This window comes from Neolamprologus multifasciatus, chromosome 19 (genome assembly GCF_963576455.1).
Source record: "Neolamprologus multifasciatus chromosome 19, fNeoMul1.2, whole genome shotgun sequence".
Taxonomy (NCBI): domain Eukaryota; kingdom Metazoa; phylum Chordata; class Actinopteri; order Cichliformes; family Cichlidae; genus Neolamprologus; species Neolamprologus multifasciatus.
The window spans coordinates 1,018,917-1,039,738 of record NC_140457.1 but is presented as its reverse complement, the minus strand read 5'-3'; the positions used below and the strand labels follow the sequence as shown (position 1 = coordinate 1,039,738).

At 50.3% G+C, this 20,822-nt stretch overlaps 1 protein-coding gene across 2 annotated transcripts in view; it reads right to left on the bottom strand.

The window, feature by feature from the left end:
• The window catches only part of pxdn (peroxidasin), a 42,348-nt gene that overhangs the window by 8,475 nt on the left and 13,051 nt on the right, over positions 1 to 20,822 (bottom strand). For both annotated transcript variants that reach the window (XM_085142681.1, XM_085142680.1), the window contains 18 exons: positions 18,267 to 18,338; positions 17,067 to 17,138; positions 15,701 to 15,870; positions 13,831 to 13,948; positions 13,577 to 13,746; positions 12,244 to 12,516; positions 11,889 to 12,164; positions 10,600 to 10,712; positions 10,267 to 10,423; positions 9,621 to 9,729; positions 8,130 to 8,287; positions 4,594 to 5,600; positions 3,963 to 4,459; positions 3,747 to 3,881; positions 3,451 to 3,659; positions 2,261 to 2,372; positions 631 to 763; positions 244 to 357 (listed from right to left, as the gene is read on the bottom strand). In XM_085142681.1, the coding sequence (XP_084998807.1) occupies positions 244 to 357; positions 631 to 763; positions 2,261 to 2,372; positions 3,451 to 3,659; positions 3,747 to 3,881; positions 3,963 to 4,459; positions 4,594 to 5,600; positions 8,130 to 8,287; positions 9,621 to 9,729; positions 10,267 to 10,423; positions 10,600 to 10,712; positions 11,889 to 12,164; positions 12,244 to 12,516; positions 13,577 to 13,746; positions 13,831 to 13,948; positions 15,701 to 15,870; positions 17,067 to 17,138; positions 18,267 to 18,338 (3,895 nt within the window). The remainder of the gene's footprint in view (positions 1 to 243; positions 358 to 630; positions 764 to 2,260; positions 2,373 to 3,450; positions 3,660 to 3,746; positions 3,882 to 3,962; positions 4,460 to 4,593; positions 5,601 to 8,129; positions 8,288 to 9,620; positions 9,730 to 10,266; positions 10,424 to 10,599; positions 10,713 to 11,888; positions 12,165 to 12,243; positions 12,517 to 13,576; positions 13,747 to 13,830; positions 13,949 to 15,700; positions 15,871 to 17,066; positions 17,139 to 18,266; positions 18,339 to 20,822) is intronic.

Sequence of the window (20,822 nt, the reverse complement as noted above, 5' to 3'; positions counted from 1 at the left end):
AATGCAGAGAGGTGTGGAAGAGGAGAGCAAAAGATGGCAACACAGCGGCGTGGAGGCGAGGCCTGCAGGAGGCGGAAAGGTCCGGCATCGGAGCGCCATCGCCAGCAGCAACACAGTCAGACACGAAAACTGAACATGAGCTGCTCAGAGACGAGACGCTTCCAGACTCTCAGAAACATTTAAACGGCGTCTGACAGAGGACGTGTTCACGCGTTAACCCACAGCCCCGCCCGCTACACTCACTCTGCATTCACATGTGGCGCATGGGTCCTTTTTCCACCGCTCGCCGTCCGCTCGCTCACGGCCCTCGCTGTCAGTGCAGTCAGTGGTGCTCAAACGGGCTTCAAGTCTTTTAATCTGCAGAAACATGAGAACGACACATTTTAAAAGTCAGACGCACACCTCACCTCCCCAAACACACCGACACCTGCAGCTGACCAGAGGGCAGAGCCAGCACGCCGAACTCGGCATGCCGCCCCTTCTTGAGGAATTAACTGTGCTCTGAGCAGCGAGACATGGCAACGTTTCTAAGACGGTTAGAAGTTTCAGACACTTTGATCACAAACGTCACAATCTGGATTTAAAGGACAAAGAACAGCTGCAAACATCTGTCTGTGGATGCAGACACACCTGCTTCCGTAAGCTGGTGATGGTCTTCTGCATGTCGGAGACAAAATCCTGGAAGTCGTTGATGGAGGGCTCAGTGCTCTTCCTGGAAGTCGCAGAGACATTTCCCAGACTGCCCGGGGTTTCCTCCACTGAGCTGCACACACACAAACAGACTGAAGATGTTAACAGTTAACAGTTTATAGGACAAAGATGCACAAATGAGTGTTTTATTTATTCTACACCTCAAATATCTGTTATTGAGTTATTGTCAGGACAGCATTCCTCCCCACATCGCAGGTCACCTGACTCACACATCTGTAAGTTTATGTCGCAGGTTTCTGAGGCCTACAAGTGTTTTTATTTCTGCTGTAAAACAAGAATTTTCTGGCCTAAAAACTGATGCCAGACCTTCCCACGCTCCAGGGAACGCTGTGAGATTACACAGGGAGCAGCAGTGAGTCAGCCATGTTCAAACTTTACAGCACATATAAACATGTTTACAGTAGGGCTGCCACAAACGATTATTTTGATAGTCGACTAATCAGATCATCATCCATTGGATGTAAAACGTACAGCTTATTGCACCAGCAGCATCTGCTCTTATATAACTATCATTAGCTTACAGCTTTAAGTGTTTAAGGTATGTGCTAACTAAAAATAAAGACAAGATGATAGTTTATTACATTTTAATGACATTTGCAGATTGTTTCTGTGAAGTTTAATAAACTCCTTGCTATCTAAAATATAACAGGACACCGGAGTAAATTCTGGAGCATCTCACACTTCTGATAATCAGCTGTCTGCTTGACGTTTATTCAGCTGTGTAAAAACTATAACTTTAATCTCAGCCAAACCGATTTACTCAGGAACAAATAAAATACTGAAAAAGCCAAACAGTAACATTTTTAAGTTATCTAAGTGACTTATATATCATGTTTAACCTGAGTAGGGAAAGACGGCGGTGGGTTTGAAAACGATTCCGGTGTTCTCACGGCTCTAGTTAGCCTAGCCCCCGGCTAGCTATCGAGCTAGTGGCTAACAGACGTCTCCGAAAACGTCGGAGCGCTTTTGAAAATATGTGGTGTCTTGATAAACTGAGCAGATATTTGAGGTTTACACAGCTACATTCTCGCCTGAAAATATGTTAAACGTTTATTTTGTGACCCAGAAAGAATAATAAGAGTAATATTAAAACTAACTAGCTGCCGCCATTGTTGGAAACTGAGCTGGGCTGCGCTATGAATTCTGGGACACAGCTTCTTCTTCTTCGGGGTTTAACGGCAGCTGGCATCCTTGTACATGCAGTGCTGCCATCTTCTGTTTCAGCCCGTTATTACACTCTTAAATCCTACTACTTATTCCTGCGTCTTTTGTGATCTTACAAAGCTTCAAACGACGCGTCGACTATTAAATCAGTCGTTGACGATTTTGATAGTCGATGTAATCGTGACTAGTCGACTGATTGTGGCAGCCCTAGTTTACAGCCTGATACACAAACTGGTTGGTCTCCATGGATACTTCCTAAAGGTTTGCATGATTAGGGGCGTGGCCTGCTAGCTGTTTGCTGGACTCGGGTAACCAGAGTCCCTGAACTGGACCTCTGGACGACGTCTGTGCTGTTGGAGCAGTTGAAGTTTACAGGTGTTGTTACCTGTTCTCCTGGGAGCTGCTGGCAGGTTTGTACTCTTTGTAGCTGTGCTCAGCTGACCGGCGTCCCCTGAAGTGGTACGACAGGGCGTTGAACTGGCCCTTAGTTCTGCAGTCTGGTGGGTTAAACACAACACACTGAAAATCAGTAGAAGAAGAAAACAGAGTCGCTGAGGCCGACAGAAGGAGCGTTTATGACCTGCAGTGCTTTTAGGCTGAATGTTGGAATCAACCACAGGAGCACACGGTACCCTCATCTCTTAGCGTTTAAATCTTCTCTGACGTGCTTCATCTTGCACTTATTCGCTCCTTTAGACTCTCTGCTGTGCAGACGACTCACCCATTTATCCAGCTGTGAGGGAGACGACCGCGACCCCCCTAACGATCCCGCTTTTGTCATCCTGGAGGATGAAAAAACTGACAAACCCTTCTCCACTGTCACAGTGACGCAGCTTCCAGGTTTACGCGCCGCGTCTTTATGTAAGCGCTCAAATCTCAGCTGCGGTTGATTCACAGACTGCGTGTAGAAGACGAGAACAACACTTCCTCTCTCGTGCCGACACATAAACATGAACACACACGTGTCTGTTAGCACACGCAGTTATAAAGCTGCACAGGATGTTCTCTGTTTATAGTTTCTGCTCTGCTCGTGCAGTCAGAGAGCAGACTCATCACCAGCGTCTGCTTAAAGAAGGAAACATGTTTCCATCCTGTGATTAAACCTTTACATCAAACACTGAGATCACTCCCACCACAATAAAAGCCTCTTTTTAATAATGGAGGTTTGTTTTCATGCAGCAGTATAAAATAATAAACTGGGACCAGATTTGTGCAACAAATTCACACTACGGAGCAAAAATAAACTTTAAAGGTTGAAGCAGAGACGGCGACCTCGGTGACCTCAGAGCCACTTTGTCTCAGCGACGATCAGAAAAACAACCAAACATCGTCCTGAAAGCTCCTCTCGCCCTCACAGGTCTGCAGGCTGCAGGGCTCCTCGCTGCAGCTGTTCAACACATCTGGGAAACACTCGAATGCTAATATTCAACCAGTGATTTATTCAAGCTTAAAGTAAATGTTTGTGTTTTGAAAACAACAAGCGTCTGCTGAGGTTTCCTGGTCGTCGTGATCTGAGCTGTCGAGTAAACTGCAGAATAAACCGAGCGAGCTGATGCGGCGTCTGCTGACTCTCACCTTCGCAGCAGTCCTGCCACATGCGCAGGTCGATCTGAGGGACGTCGTCACAGCTGACGTAGCCGTGAGGCAGCTCGGCCACCCTGAACACGTCGCGCTGGACGCGCGTGATGTTGTCGCCGTTATCGCACAGCACCCGGGCGAGGGACGCCTGCTTCAGCTGGGTCAGCTGGGCGGGCGTGAACACGCCGGGGTTCTCGTACCAGAACCTGAACATGACAGGAAGGAGAGATAGGATTCATCTGTTGCGGTCACGTGACGCTCGGTGACAGTTCGGTACTGAAAGGTTAACCTACCTGTCGCCGTCACGCACGCGTTTGAACTGAGTGGCGAGGAGACACATGAGGGTGGGGCCAAGCCTGCTGCCGGGGACCAGATCTTCAGCCATGAGGGCGGGGAACAGGTCGATGTTCAGCGGCGTGCCGTACAGCCTGCAACAGGAAATAGAAACACGCTGAGGTCATAACTTAACTCCGGCGAGTCACACTGAGCCTGTCTGAGGCCACGCCCACCTCTGCAGCTTCTCTCTGACCGACGGATTCTTAATCTCGTTCTTCAGGTCATCAAAGCTCCGAGCAGACGTCAGGTTACAGAAGGTCCTGTAGTCGTTATACGGCGGGATGCCGTGGTCCCTCCCTCGCTGTATATTCATGGCGGCCAGGTCCAGAGCCACGGCGTGGGCCATGGAGAACAGCCGCTCCGTCAGCTCGGTGTTCAGAAGCTGCGTGGTGACGCGCATTTTACCGGCGACGCCGAAGAGCCCGCGAAGCAGCGGGTCGATGCCGCCCTCGTTCACGATGCGGAACGGCGAGAAGAAGGCCCGGTGCAGCGAGATGTGTCCCTGCGGGATCGGCTGGAAGTCCTCGTCCAACCTGTACAGGATCGGGTTGATGAGGGTGTGGCCAAAGCGGAACGCGGCGGTGGCAAAGGCGTTGAAGACGCCGGCGTTCACGTTGGGGTCGTAGCCCCCGTACGGCCCCATCATCTTCACGCCGACCTCGCCTAAGATCTGAGAGAAGAGGAGGGTTAGTCTGCTGTGACATCATCAGCGTTTCATTGGCTTCGTGCAACGTTTACATTAAACAGCTGAATGACGTGAGCCCCTCCCTCTGATGATCAGCTGAGCAGCGCGGGCGCCGTTACCTTGGGCAGCCAGTGGCTGTAGGTGATGTGCTGCATCTGGGCGCCGACGATCTTCCGGGCCTCGTGGTAGATGGTGTCCCCGTCCCAGTGGGGGTTCAGCCTCAGCAGCTCTGTGGCGACGCGGTTGTGCTCCCTGAACCACGCGGTGTGCATGGCGGTCAAACCCAGCTGCTCGTTGGCTCGGTGGTCTCCGGCGAGGAAGCACGGGATGGGACTCTCGTTCTCGTCCCTCATGCACTCGGTGGGCGGCCCGCTGGCGAACGGCAGGAGCGGCTTGCCCGTCCGCTGTATGATGCCCTGCCGCAGGAGACCCCTCTGGCTCGCCAAGTCGCGGACTTCCTCCGATTCGTGCCGCGAGCTGCCGTAGACGTTGGAGGCGTCAATGTAGGAGGTCAGCTGGTTGATTTGCTCTCTCGGGTAAACGCTGTTCATCAGCAGAGACGTCATCCCGCTGCCGCACACCGGGCTGGACCGGACAAAGAACATGCAGCGGGCGCCGCTCCGCAGCTGCCGCTGGTCGTTGGGCGGGAACTGGATGGGGAAGCAGGGCGGGTCGTTGGTGCACACCTGAGCGCACAGCTGGCCGTCGGAGAACCGGGACTGGCTCAGAGCCGCCACCGTGGAGTCCAGGTCGTGGTCCAGGAACTGACCCCACTGCATCAGCATGTGCGTGTAGCGGTCGTCGGGGGTGATGGTCTCCGATCCGATCATGGTGGTGGACACCAGCCTCGGCAGCGGCAGCTTGTAGCCGTTATGGACGCGGTCTGTGGCGCCTCGCGGGAGGTTGAAGCCGTTGTCGTAGACGGACTTCAGCAGCCGCTCGAAGGCGGTGAGCGAGGCGCCCCACATCGGGTGCTGCAGGTTGTTGCAGGTGCCGTCGTGGCTGCGGTACTTCTGGTGGAAACAGATGTCCGAGCAGTTGTTGATGCGGCGGTGGGCCGTGCAGCCGGACAGGTTGGCAATCATTTCCAGGAAGCGGGGGGACACCAGGTCGTTGTAGCGAAACGCTGCGGAAAGGAAACACACGCTTAGACGTCCATCACAGAGTAATCACACCAGCCCGGCTATTACACTCGGCCCCGCCCCCTCTGTTAACGGGTTAGAGACCTGCTCACATCCATCAGGTAATCCACAGGATCAGGCCCCTCCCCCGGAGGCCACAGTGTGTTAGCAGTGCAGCGTTGCACTTATGCATGACAGCAAGTGTCAAGTGTGTGTGAGGTGAGACTTCCTGTGTGAACGTTCCCACACATCACTGCAGCGTGTTTGTTTACGGGGAGTTCAAAGGAGAGTGTGGAAGCCAGTGTTTCCCTCCACTGCCTCCTGACCTCTGACCCACGTTCAACTGAACCACCACTCACAACCACCAGCACTTTATAGCCTCTGCAGAAATTATCCACATATCTCACTGATCTTAACTGCACTACTGTATAGCTCTGTGTAAATAATCATTCTGTACATACGATAGTTTTTAATCCTACAACTGTTTATAACCTGCATAGTTCACATTTCTGTGTAGTTTTTCATATTTATATCCTGTTCACAGCCTGTACATACTTATAGTTATAGAATATTCATAACATACTTCATACGTGTACATTATAACATACCATAATAGACCCATTTCTGTAATATACTTACATATCTATATTATTGCTAATATATATATATATTGTAATCAGGGATGCAACGATACCAATTTTTTCATACCGATACCGATACTTGGATCTGAGTATTTGCCGATACAGAGTACAAAAACCGATACTTCTACCACACACACACAAATGCAATGAATTGGAAGACAGGTTTTATTTTATTCTCTGCCGATAAAAAATAAAATCTTAATAAAAATGACCACAAAAAAATTTCAAGTGAAAAATAAGCACTTCTGTTAAATTATTGCAGAGTCTCCACATTGTAATTTAACAAAATATCACTGAACTATTAGCACTGTCTCGAGCTTTCAGAATAATAAATAAACACTTCTGTTTGGAATAAAATAAATACAAATTAGGTTTGAGAATAAAATAAACTTTTAAATTATTGCAGAGTGTCCAATTTCATATCGCGGCTCGAGTATGCTGAGAAGACGGTGCAATCCTATGTTTTCCACGACCGGCATTGGCTGGTCATCCAGAGCGATAAAATGAGTCGAGCCTCTGTTATTTTAACTATCCGTGGATTTTCTCTTGACATTTTTCATCGCTTTTCCAAAACCTGAGTTAAAGTTGGCTGTTCCACACTGCTGACATTTTGTTTAGCCTAGCTACAGCAGCCTCCAGTTTCTCTTTTTTATCTGGAGCTGCCAGTCTTACTCGCCTAACCCTGTGCCTGTTTAGCGCGGGATGTCCCCCTAGTGGCCAATCTAAAAAACTACAACAGAAATGACAAGCCACCCTCTGATTAATGAAATAAGTTGGTATCGGTTAACTTTTACAAGTATGAGTACACACACATTTTACAGTATCGGCCCCGATACCAGTATCGTATCGGTGCATCCCTAATTGTAATATATCTATATCATGGCTAAAGCACTTTTGGATGGATGCAAACTGCATTTCGTTGCCCTGTACCTGTGCATGTGCAATGACAATAAAGTTGAATTCTATTCTATTCTATTCACGAACGTTTGTTCAGTCAAACTCGCCGTCTGCTGTTTCCCTGTGAACCTGAAACTGTCACTATTGGTCTCACTACATTTACACCACATGAGGCGTCAACTACACCCAGCCTTTGTTATCATTTCAAGGATGAAAATATCCCAAAGTGAAAAAAATGTAAGAGCAGAAACAGGAAGTGAAAAAATGTAAAAAAATTAACTAAAATAATCATAAATAATAAAAAATAATCTGGCAAAGAGAAAACTGCAGATTTATGAGGGAAACATTGACACATTTCAATATGACAATAAAATGAACAAAACTTTTTAGAAGAACTTGCAGATTCAGGAGAATTAAAGCCAGAAATTTAATTTCAAACTAAGAAAAACTCGACTTCCCGTCACTCTGATGGTGAAATGTAGATCAGCTGCGGCTCGTCGAGCACGGACGGCGCCTCATATTTATATCTCAGAGCTCACATGCGTTCTGTTCACACCCAGCATTTGACCTCCGTGCTATTAAAATTAACCCCCCAGAACAACGACTGCTTCATGAGCCACAAACTAAAACACCCCCCCCCCCCCAACATGCTTTTGCACATAAACATCCAAACCCCCCCGTGCTCCCCCCACACGCAGGTATAACTGACCCAGTGTGAACACAAACCACGTAGGTGAGGCGCTGCGACCAAGCGAGGACTAATGAAAGTGTTTACGGCAGCGAGAGATTCATAGACAGAATTAAATTTAAACCACAAGACTCCACTCAGGACACTGTGTGGAAGCTGTTTACTGAACAGCAGCTTCATTCTGCAAACTGCACATGTGCCCAAAATATCAGCACGGCAGAGATGACCAATCAGTTTAAACCGATCAGCGAGCGCGCTCAGTGTTCACGAGGGCGTGAGGCAGCGTGTCGAGTCTGAATCTGCCTCACCGGTGCCGTTGGTGTCCACCATGAGACCCTGGTTGACGTGGTTCTGGATGAGCAGCAGCGTCTGCTCGAAGATCTCTCCGGCCCGCGCCTGCTCCACGGTGTAGGGGTCCCGCGGGTACCGGAAGAGAGCCAGCAACTCCCCGGGGGTGCGAGGCTGACTGCAGGGTGAGGGGGGAGAGGGAACAATAAATATGACAGATCACAGAGACAAAGACAGGTTAAACAAAAGCAGGAGGAAAGATCGTTCCGGTCTTTGGGGATTTTCCGTTAGAGCTCGAGGGCTAGAACATCAGGCGGGAATTTCTCCGGTCGGAGAGTTTAAACACGCAGCCGAGTCGCCGCCATCATTTCACTCTTTGTCGTTCCTGCTTCCTCCCAAACATCAGCTCGGGGGTTTTCTTGCACTGAGCCTCGAGCTGTTGAAACTCGGCGAGCAGGACTTCCTAACCTGGTCACATGACCACAGGACACGTCAGGACAGGACCTGTCCCATCATACATCTCTACGTTACACTCAATCCCATGATGCACTGCAGCAATAACGACAAACACGACAGCCACGTTTTAAAGAAAGAAAGACTGTCAGTCAGGTTTAAGCACCAAACCAACACATCTGTCCACGTCTGAACCAATCACAGCAGATGGCCCCGCCCCTCCCTGAGCCTGGTTCTGCCGGAGGTTTCTTCCTGTTAAAAGGGAGTTTTTCCTTCCCACTGTCGCCAAAGTGCTGCTCATAGGGGGTCATATGACTGTTGGGTGTTTCTCTGTGTGTGTTATTGTAGGGTCGACCTTACAGTATGAAGCGCCTCGAGGCGACTGTTGTTGTGATTCGGCGTATAAATAAAGTTGAATTGAATCTGTCTTCCTGTCGCTACATCAGCATTCCCCCAGACAGACGCACGCGGTTTCATAATAATAATGAAAGAGTGATGACGGTGTGACGGGATCAAAGATGGTTACCGCCATCACAGCGAGCTGGAAACCCCCTGAGCTGAGGAACCACATCACTCAGCAGGATGGAAACGCTCAGACCACGGGCGTTACAGAGGTGACATCATCACCTGTCGACAGGTACAAATCAAAATGGACACGTTGCGCTGTTAGCACAAGAACCAACGCAGCACAATGTAAAAACCACAGCTGATCACATGTTAAACTGTCATGTGATCAGCTGTGGTTCACGCCTGATTATCGTTTCTGTGTTGAATCAGAACTACACGGCGGCCGTATCAGGTTATCACGATGCCGCCTGGAGTTTTGCAGCGAGCTGAAACCTCAGATCGTTCGCTAATATTAATGCGCCGCTGAAACACTAATGTTGGAAACAAACACGGCGCAGAGCTCACGACGAAGATCAGGCTCGGCTGCTGTGGGACACGTGGCGGCGTAGGAAAGGAGACACTTCAGAGCCTTCCAGGTTTTTATCCTCGAGGCCGTTGTGAGGGTCAGAGTCTCATATCGATGCTACAGCGGCGTGTTTGTCGTATCCTACCCGTCAAAGAGACGCCTCCTCGTCGACTCGATGGCGCTGTCCACAGTACGGATGGCTTGCTCTATGGACGTGCTGACGAAGGTGTCGCCCTCCCTGCTGACGGCGGGCACTGTAGAGACACAGGTGGAACATCAGCGAGCACGAGCAGAGTTTTTAATAAAGAGGTCGGCGTCATCCCTAACACAAGCCCCGCCCACCTCCTCCACAAAGTTGCACAAAGGCCTGTTGAGATAAAAACAATCGATCATGCAGAGCTGCTCCAGCAGAGCCACAAAATAAAAGTATGGAGGTATATCCGAGGAGGCCGTGAGGCCGACTGCGGTCTAAACCCAACAGGAAGTCCATCTTTCACACATTTAAGTAACAGCCGTAAGCAGCTCCAGTTCTTTATTTCTCTGAAATCCTGTGAGCTCCTCCCTCCTGAGTGATTTCTGGCGCTGCTTCGTCTCCGTGTGCCACTGAAAACATCCAGCAGCTGATGCAGTTTAAGGTTCGGCTGCAGAGCGCTGACCTCCAAAAGTCTCAGCAGGAAACAGCAACACACTCAGAGACCCGACAGCGCGGCTCCATCGGCCAAGCAGCAGATCACACACCGAGCAGCGCCGCAGACCTTTGGTCCCGGCGGCGCTCTGATATCACTGCTTACCTGTCACGGTTAGCACCATGCTAGCCACCTGGTAGCCGATGGGGTTGCGTGCGACACACTCGTAGCGTCCAGCGTCAGCCGTGCCCACGTCCTTCACTTCCAGGTAACCGTCGGGGCTGATGTGGAACTTTCCACTTTCTGTCACCTGAACGCCATCCTGAGAGACAGACAGAGGTCAGAGGTCACGGTGCTGAGAGCTGGTGCCTGAAGCCCTCGATGCATGCTTGTGTAAGGACACAGACGTCTGGTTTGAGCGTCAGGACCCTCTCAGTCTGATTGACCTGACCTCCTGACCTCTGCACCTGCACTGAGGTCGCCTCTTTACCCGCTCACCTTGTTCCAGGTGAGGACCGGCTGCGGCTGGCCCTGAGCGCTGCAGGGAATCTGCACGTCCTGCCCGGACTCCACCGTCAGGTCCCTCGGAGCATTCGTGAAGACAGGCGTCACTGAGTGAGTAACACACACACACACACACAGACACACAAACACACACACAAGTTAATGAGCGGGCAGTAACACACGTGAAGAGCATTTTGTAATAAATCGACATCAAACATTTTACTGTCACAGTGTTTGTTTCACCAGAGCTGCTGTTTCCCCTCACAGAAACATCAGCTTAATGTGAAGCTCAAAGCAAGACAGACACACACACACACACACACACACACACACACAAAGACACACACACACAAACAGTCATACGTAAATACAAACAGATTTCTGACTGAAACCTTGCATCACTGTCAGAGTCTTGGCCCCGCCCCCTGTGGTTCCTGTGCAGAGCGAGCAGCACAAACACAAAGACTCATCGACATCTAAACACCTGAAAGTCTTTGTGCCTGAGGATGAAGAACTCTGTGATGAAGAACTCTCTCTGTGTGCGCGTTCACCCAACCCACACTCGCCGGCGTGCTGCTAACGGCTGAATTTGAGGTTGTTTGATTGAGCGATGGTCTAATTTTTACAGGTCACCTCTGCAGGCATCCCCCCGGTGGTCGTTGACAGTACTGCAGGTCTTTTCCAATATTTATGTTTTATATTTATGATATATATTTTTGCAAACATTTATTCTTAATTCTTAATTCTAATAAAACATGAATGTGTTTTAAAACGTGTTTAAAAATTGTACACGCTTGATCCTACAGGATAAACTCGGACTTTCCCGTCGCTTTCATGATTCGTGCTCGTGTCACTTCACGCTCGCTACGTGGGCTTCTCCATGAAACAGCTGTGGGCTCACACAGTGCCCCAGTGTGCAACCATTACGCAACTGGTACTTTGCAGCATGTTAACAGGCATTACAACATGGAAAAACATGGCGTCACCTCAGGATTACAGGCTGCCGAGTTTTCCTGTGCCACGCCAGGCCTGTCATTGCAGAACACACACACACACACACACACACACACACACACACACACACACACACACACACACACACACACACACACACACACACACACACACACACACACACCTTCCAATGAGCTGTGACTTAAACGCTGCACACCACTCCCACTCCCACCCTCCCCTCCACCTACACAAACAGCCTGTGATTGGCAGCCATGTTTCATCTAAGCACCACCTGCTCGTAAAGCCTAAAGCTCCGCCCCCCTCCTCACCTCTCTGCTGGATGCTGAGCTGCACGGCGGTGCGCGTGGTGCCCACGGGGTTGACCGCCTGGCACTCGTACTGGCCCTCATCGTGGGCCGCCACCCGAGTGATGCGCAGCGTGCCGGAGGGCAGGATCACGTGACGGCGGTCCGAGGGTAACGGGCTGCCCCCTCGAGTCCAGGCGATCACCGGCTGAGGATAGCCGGTCGCCTCGCAGGGGAAATCCACCGTGTGGCCTTCCAGGGCTAGCTGGTCCTGCGGCGTGACGGTGAACTGAGGGATCGCTGCAGGCAGAGCAGGAAATGACGTTTTAATTGGTCATCAAAGGCACACAGCATCCAAACCTGTCATCGATCGACTTACCTTGTACGATGATGTGCGCCGTAGCGTGTATGGTATCGACATTATTGGAGGCGAAGCACGTGTACTGTCCTCCATCAGCCTGCTCCACGTTCTGGATGTAGAGCCCTCCGGAGGGGGTGATGGTGACGCGGGCGTCGTTGGGCAGGGGCGTGCGGTCACCCTTCGTCCAGGACACCCGAGGCTGCGGCTGGCCCGTGGCGCTGCACTCCAGGGTCACGCTCTCCCCCACCAGGACCTCCGTGTTCTGGGGCTGGATCACAAAACTGGGCCGTGCTGGAGGAGCAGACACGGGAACGGTGGTGACCTCACTTTCTCTAAAATAAAGATCTGAGGATGTGAAGCGGCAGCTCGTGCTGGGATCGATGATGCCACTCTGAAACCATCCCCGTGTGTCACGGCACGCAGCTGTGCCCTGCCCTTATTTGGCAGTGATTACAGTGGAGTCAGAGTGTGTACACAGACCTGAGGTTTACAGCCACACAGAGACAGGAAATGCACAACAGCTGCTCCCACAGGCTGGCCGTGACCTTCAGCTCAGATTTTAGCTCTCATGTGGTTTCAGCCTTTTCCCAAAGCTTTGCAACTTTAATACCAGTTTAGCTAGCTGTAGTTTCAGTTGTCATGGAAACATGACAGATAATCTGATGCAGGTTAAATAAGTCAGCCGTGAACTCCAGACTTGCTGTTGCTGCCACATCCATACAGGAAACCTGGTTATTCTACACACGGCTTCTTCCTTTTGCTTCTTTTCACAATAAAAGCCCCTCACATATACAGAAGTGCACTGAAGTTTTTCACACTGGTTCTGGGATAAAAGTGAAACGATATCTTTGATTCTTCTGGTTACCAGATGTGAAACTCACTGATGTTTCATAAAGCGTTTAGAAACCAGCCTCAGCATCAATCATGACCATAAAATGCATGAACGAATAAACAGAAATGAAAAAAAAAAACAGGACTGCATCCCATAATGCATTGCATCCACAGCTTTAGCTGCACAGAGTGCATGAAAAACATGGCACCTACATTTCACTGACATCAGTGTGAAGATGATACGCAAACAGGTAACCACAGTAACTTTAATTAGTCTGGAGCGTTGACAGGAAGTAACTAGTAATAAGTAATGAACTGGTTCCTGTTGGTTAAATCAGACTGTATGTGTGGCTGAGAGTTTGTAGCTGTGAATGTTTCTGTAACACCTGACCTGCTGACCTCTGAACTCTCGGTGCAAACACCACAATCACAACGCTCCCTTTCACCGTCTTTAAACGTCTCAATGGGACATCGTATTTCATGGCTGTCGCTGTGAACGGGCTCGGGAGCGCACACTTACACGGAGCTCCGAAGTATCGCAGCGTGACCTCGGACGTTTTGACCTCTCCGGCCACATTTTTGGCCATGCACTGGTACACTCCCTGATCCGTCTCCCTGGTGTTCTGGATCATCAGCGTCCCGTCCTCCAGCAGGTTCAGACGGCTGTCGTCGCGCATGTTTAGCGCATTGCTGCGAGGAAGACGCACCGATAAAAACCAGAGCTCGTAAATGCGTGCGATGCGTTTCGATGTTAACCCACCCACCCGTCCTTACTTGTTCCTGAGCCAGATAATCTGTGGTTTAGGGTTGCCTTCGGCTCTACAGGTGAAGTAGACGGTGTTTCCTGACGTCACGTCCACATCGTGAGGCTCCGACGTGATCCTGGGAACCTCTGCAGGAGAAGATCAGACAGGAAACAGATATAAGCAAGCACACAGCATCACACGTCTCTTCATATGGATTTCTTAGACTCAAGCTTCTGCTGAGTCTGTCTCGTCTTTTTGAACCTGCTCAATAATATCAGGGCTAAAATCCAGATCCAGAGGGAAGAGGGACGATGCAAACTTCATGAGGCTTTTTGTTCAAAGATCATCGTCATTCTGACCCACAGAGCGGAGAATGATTCGTTCAGCAGCTGCACATGGAGACCAGTGGAGGAGTCCCCCAGGGTTCAGTATTAGGGCCTCATTTTTTCCTGTTTTTTGGTTGGTAGGAGACACAAAGCTCCCAAACACAAGCGGGATGATATATGAACGTCCAGATCTGAAAAGTGAAGCCAGGTTCCTTAAAGCTGCACTTTATTCACAGACCACCAGGGGGCGACCCTCATGGTTACAGATATGCTGGTTTTGGGGATTCATTTCGTCACTTTTGGTCATTATTTAAGTCATAAAGGAGACTATTTTGGAAACCCTCCTCCACACACTTCACACCGCCCTCCTGTTTATCTCCACCAACAGGAGGCGAGTGTCCACACCAGGAACAGCTCGTGTGAGGAGATGGCACTTCACCTCCAGCCACTGCTTTGTTTTGACAGCTCCTCCACCCACCGTGCAGGGTTTCGCTCGGCCAGCGGGGGAGGAGGGTGTGGAAAGGCTTCCACCATGTTTTCAGGCAGACATTCCAGACAGGGCACGCCGAGCGGGCCCGGGCACGTTTGGGGGCCATCGAATTAGCTGCTGAGGTTTAAATGTGGCGGAGACACAAGCAGCTGCCAGCCGGCTCAGCGTGCAGCCATGGCCGCAGGATACGCAGAACTGAGACGGCGTGATTTACAGCTGCTCATAAAACCGGGTGAACATCAGGACACAGACGAGCGAGGAAAAGCAGTTCAACCTGAGCTGAAGCAGCCTCTCTGTGACACAGCTCGACAGATTTTCTTCTTCTCTTTTGTTTTACGGCGCTCAGCTGCACAGAAATGAAACTTTACTTTATATTTTGTTAACTGATGAAACAAAATATATAAATAAATATATTAACATGATGGTTTCACACCAGACTAAACACTTCTCAAGCTGCACACACACGCACACACACACACACACACACACACACACGCACACACGCACACACGCACACGCACACACGCACACACACGCACACACACACACACGCACACACGCACACACACACGCACACACACACACAGCTATCAGCCCATCTCAGCAGCTGCTGGTGGGCTGACGCAGGCCCACAGACACGTTGAGCTCCCTTCGCCCTCAGACTGTTTGTGGTGTGTGAAGAATGGAAGTGTGGGCTGCAGACACAAAGAGAGGATACACCTGTGTGTGTCTCAGCTTACCTGCAGGGAGGGGGGCTGGGGGGCTGTCTGAGAGTTTGGCTATAAAAATGAGTGGATGTGTGTAACGCATGACTTCCTGTTAGGCTCCAAAGTCTTGAAGCTTTCTGCTTCCTTTGGCCAGCAGAGATGAGAGGAGACGTTCAGGAAACCAGGAATAAAAGCTGCACGTCCAGCTGCTGTTAAACAGCTGTAACTTCTCCACTTTATAGCCAGTCGATGGGGGGAGACTGTTTCTATAACTCATTATTAGGGGCGTGGCCTCTGACAGGTGGGCCATTTACGACGTGTAAAACTGATCATCACTCATCAATGCCAGTAAACGCTCGGTGATGTTCTCAGTACCGCAGTTGAGCTCCTCAGCGGTGAGTGTCGCCACCGATCTGCCCTGCAGGCGGCTCGGGTAGTCGCAGGTGGCAGCAGCCTGAGCGTTGCCCGACTCGGCGTACTGCTTCAGCAGGTCGGCCAGCCACAGCAGCTCGCAGTCACAGTTCAAGGAGTTGGAATCCAGTCGCCTGCACACACAGAAACACAGAGACAAGTGGGCATGTGTGGATAGACGGAGCACGCAGTCTGGATGAGCAGTAAACCCTCCCTCACACTGGACACGCCCCCTTCCTGACGTGAGCACAGGTTTTACAGGAACGAGGCTCTCGAATATTTATTTGAATCTAAAACTTCACAAATGACTGAGGTTCATTTATAAGTAATAAAGGAAACCTGGTTATTGTTGTGGAGCCTCCTCCAACTGCTCATGATTACTGAGCCCCAAACTCCTCCGCTCTGAGCCAGCTGCAGTACCTCTACCATCCAGCAGGGGCTCCAGCAGTGAGTCAGTCTGCTTTAATAAGGCTTAAAGTTTGCAAACTGGGGGCGTGGCATCTTTGACTGACAGGTGGTTGGTGACACAGGTGTCTGCTAACAGGACCTCTGAGCAGTGTCTGTGCTGTTGGAGCATTTTAACGATGTCATGTGACCAATAACATCGCTGCTGTACAAACAGCAGCTCCAGTTTCACTGTTTGGACACAGATACATGTCTGTTTGCATCATCTGGTCACCTCTGGCTGCACAAAAGCAACATGGCGGCAGCGCTGTAAATGGCGTGCGGCACAACGTGACGTCTGGAATCAAAGAGCTGCAGCCTGTTTGGTAACTAAACCAAACAGGAAGTCTCTGTTTGGTAATCAGAGTCCTCTGAGACACACAAACATGCTGTGATGACATCGTTATTACCCAGGAAAATATGCAGAGCGGTAGGCTGGGCTGTGCGACCACATAAGCATGTCTGTTCCTAATGACATCATGTAGATCCTGTGGCTCAGGAGGATTCACAGAAACGTGTTTATTATGAACACTTAATCGTGAGCCGGAGAGACACGACAAAATAAAGAAAAGCACAAACTCTAAAGACTTCGTATTCTCTTAAATGGAGTCATTTATATGAGCGACGTCTCAGATGGACTCAGATCTGCTGCAGCTCAACGGGAGGAAAAGCTGTGGGAGGGCCGAGCGCTGCAGGCGAGCGCTGCAGGCGAGCGCTGCAGGCGGGCGCTGCAGGCGGGCGCTGCAGGCAAGCGCTGCAGGCGGGCGCTGCAGGCGAGCATGAGAACAGCGTGCTGCGGTTTCATGGCATCTAACTGATAAACACGCCTGTTTGATAGTGAGCACAGACTCTCGCATGTGTTTGTGAGCTTGTCTTTTCCACTTACAGTCGCTTCATGGCCTGAAGATGGGAGAAGGTTCCCGGCACCAGCTGGGTGATCCTGTTGTTGTGCAGAAACCTGAGAGAGGCAGAAAAACATCACAGTCGTCAAGCAGGAATCTGTCGTTTCAGTGAGGAAACACTCTGAGGGATCACACAGTCCCAAAATCAATCTGCTCGACTAATAACAGGACATATTTGCCTTTAATAGCATCTTTTGGGATGGGAGAAGAAATATGATTGTTTTCCCAGATGATGACTCGCGCTGTCTAACACGCAGGCACGAAAACATTTTCCTGTGTACACGAGTCTCGGGCCAAACACATTTCCCCCGAAATTTGGCTTTTTAATAACACAAAACGACATTAATCTTCTGTCCCACCCTCAGGAACGTCACCCACAGAATCCTGCTCTCCATCTCTCTCTCGATGCTTTGACCGCAGAGAAATTTCCCAACCATGACCAGAGTGTGCACCTGGGACTTCCACCCTCAGCTTTTTTCCCCGTGCAGCAGGTGTCCTTCCTCTCCTTTACTCAGGAGACTGGGAGGAGTGGAAACCCTGCTGGCTCATAAACAGTGAAAGAGATCAGGACACCTGCTGCCGATCGCTCGCCACGCCTGAAAGTCAGCACACGTCTGTGCGCGCCGCGTTTACACTGTAAGGAGGTGCTTACAGTGTGCACAGCACAGGCAGTGCACTGCTGCAGGATAGTTAAACTGGGGTGTATCCCATAATACTGATGGTCAAAGCTGGTCAGGGAAAAATAATCACACTTGATTTGTCTCAAAACTGCTGAAGAAATACTGAAAGCCAAAGTCGAGGTCCTGAAACTGTGTGTGTGTGTGGAGGGGGAGGGGCTTAGCACACACCCCTGCACACCCTGCACGACGTCCTGCAGCCTCTGACATCAGTGAAATGTCTGAGCGCTCTTCCAGCCCACATTCCTTCAGCTGAAGGATGTTCGAGCGCTTCCTGGCATGTACCGTCTGCTTCAAATTCAGATCTGGGCTCCGCGAGCCTCTCCGTTCTTTCTTTCCGAGCCATTCCTTCCATTCCCCGCCAACTACATCATGCTAGTTATTGCTTTCTGGTTTCTATCAACTGTCACAGTAAATCCAGTCGCACCGGTTGCTCTATTATTCTACGGATCTTAAAATTACCGTTCGGAAAAGCTTTTGGTGAATGCTCAGGCAGGATGAACTTACAGTCGCTCCAGCTTTGGTAGATGAGTGAAGGACTCTGGTTCCAAAGACTCGATGTTGTTGAAGTGCAGGTACCTGCAGAAGAGAGCAGAATGTAGACAAAGCAGAGTAAAACTGGATTATGTGATCTTATTGTCGAGCTTCACCGGCTCTTATCTTAAAGCTACAGGGCCAGATTTACTTCACGCAGGCTGCAGCCATGAAGATGCTACAGAGGGAGAGCAAAGGTTTGGGTTGATCTATGAAGAAGGTCTGGTGAGGTCACACAAACACCAGCGTGAACTCATCTCTGCCTCTTTGGAAACCGCCGCCTGTTAGGATCATGGAGGCAGCTCTGAGAGAATCAATGATTTTATCATCAGAACAAACTGATGGAAACTGAGGCTGGGCAGCAGGCAGCCATCCTGCAGGATGTGCAGAAGAAGAACACTGAGCATTACTGTCAGGCCCACGTGTGTTAATAAAGTTAGAGCGCTACGTGCATGAGCGTGCACGCTGTCATTGTTCTCTCCGTGCTGCACGAGGCCGCAGGGATTTATTAAAGTCAGAGGAAGGAATCTGACTCACAGCCAACTGTGGCCAACAAACAGACTGAAAAATCACAGATTACAGCCAGCGCAGCACGCCGTGACGCTGCGATGGTGCAGCCTGATGGGAACCTTCACGAGGCACCTTTGTGTGGTTTAAACACTCCTTTAAATCAAGTGGAACAATGAATTAACTGCACCCAGACCTTTGTGCAACAAACGCCACCGACGCTCGTTTGTAAATCACAGAAGTACTTTTTAAAGCTGAAGCAGTCTTTAGTAAATCTGGCCCTACAGCAGGGGCCTCGAGGGCCGGGGTCCTGCAGGTTTTAGTTCCCAGCCTGGGTCAACACACCAGAGTCACATGATCAGTTCATTACCAGCCTCTAGAGACGAGGTCATTTAACTCAGCTGTGTTGGATCGAGACGTCTGAAACCTGCAGGACAGCGGCCCTCGAGGCCTGCAGTTGGACAACCCTGTTGTCTTTGTCTGTGTGACTCTATCATTGATTCTGAGTGAAAAGCAGGGACGCTGATTGTTTACTGGAGAGCAAACAGAATGAAGCTCATTTACAAGATCGGGGTAAACAAATCCAACAGCTGTGAGGTTCAGCCGGGCGAGGGTCAGAGCAGCAGAGCAGACGTTTAGAACAGAAACACCTCCAGACAGCCGTCAGCTGATTCCAGAACGAGCGCACCGATCGTATCGTCACGCTTTCAGAACCATCCCAGTGTGGCTGCTACGGGAACCAAACAAACGCAGACGAGCTGGAAATATTTAACTCGGTGAAACGTTTCCTCGAACGTGTCGCGAAAGCCTGTCAGCTCTGCCGAAGCCTCCGACACTCAGAGAGGGAGGAGCTTACTGTCGCTGTCTGAGGCGCGACTCGTTTCACTTTTATACAAAGAACCAAACGCAGAGCGAGGAGAAACTCAGACACAGGTCAGTGCTGAAAGCAGGTTATCACTGCTCAGTCAAGCTTTCGTTGTACTGAAGGAAGCAGCGGGCGTCCGAGTCACCTGATGTCCCCGTGTTGGTTTGTGGATCATCACAATTCATGTTTGTTTCAAGTGCACAGTCACACTGCTGTGATGTCATAGTTGTGCAACTGCTTACGTCCACTCAGCAAAAAATTTAAAAAACGGGGCGCTCAGGGTCCGCTCAGGGTGATGCAAAACTATGACATCACTACAGCGTGATATGCAACGTTACGATGATGATGATCCAGGCACCCTTGCGTACACGGGGACATCAGTAACCCTCCGTCTGAGCACGCTCAGTTACAGCGATGACATAAAACGGTGGAGTTACCGATGATGTTCTGGGCGTTTTAAAATTTCATTTTTCTAGATTTGACTGAAAAAATGTCACCGATACGTGACTCGCATCACGCCTGCCGACGGGCTGATGTCATCGGTGATCAGCTGATTATGAATCCGCGGCTCTCTGGGTTGTGACGCGTTCAGCCCTGAGGTTTCTTCGCTCCGGTGTCGTCACAGGTCCGATTCCCTGACAAACCGCAGGCACGCTGATAAACTCGAACAGCGCACGCTGTTGGGCCACTCTTCTGCTTTGGCATGCGTCGCCCGATGATGCAGGACCATTAAAACTCAAAGCCCACATATACGCTGCAGTGAAACTCAAAACAGATGTTGGAGTGCACTTGGTGAATTGGCCGTTTGTTCTCTGTTGCAGCGAAGAACAGTGAGTCACAGACTCCTCACAGATTACTGAGTTTCTCAGCAGACGGAGCAGCAGAAGCCTAACAGCAGACCATCGGCACATTTACGACCTCGTGTACAGCCACACATACGTCGGACATGCAGGTTTACGGCGCTCGACGTGTTTCTGACAGGCAGGATTTGCATCACACAGATTAAACACACACGATGCAGATTTCACACAAAGAAACAGCAAATTTACAGCGAATCAGAGCAGGAGCTGTTTCTGCAGAAGCGAGTCAGGCTCACAGACACGCTGCTCCACAGCAGCCGTGCTGGACGTCCCAGCAGCGCAGGTGAGTTCATGCTG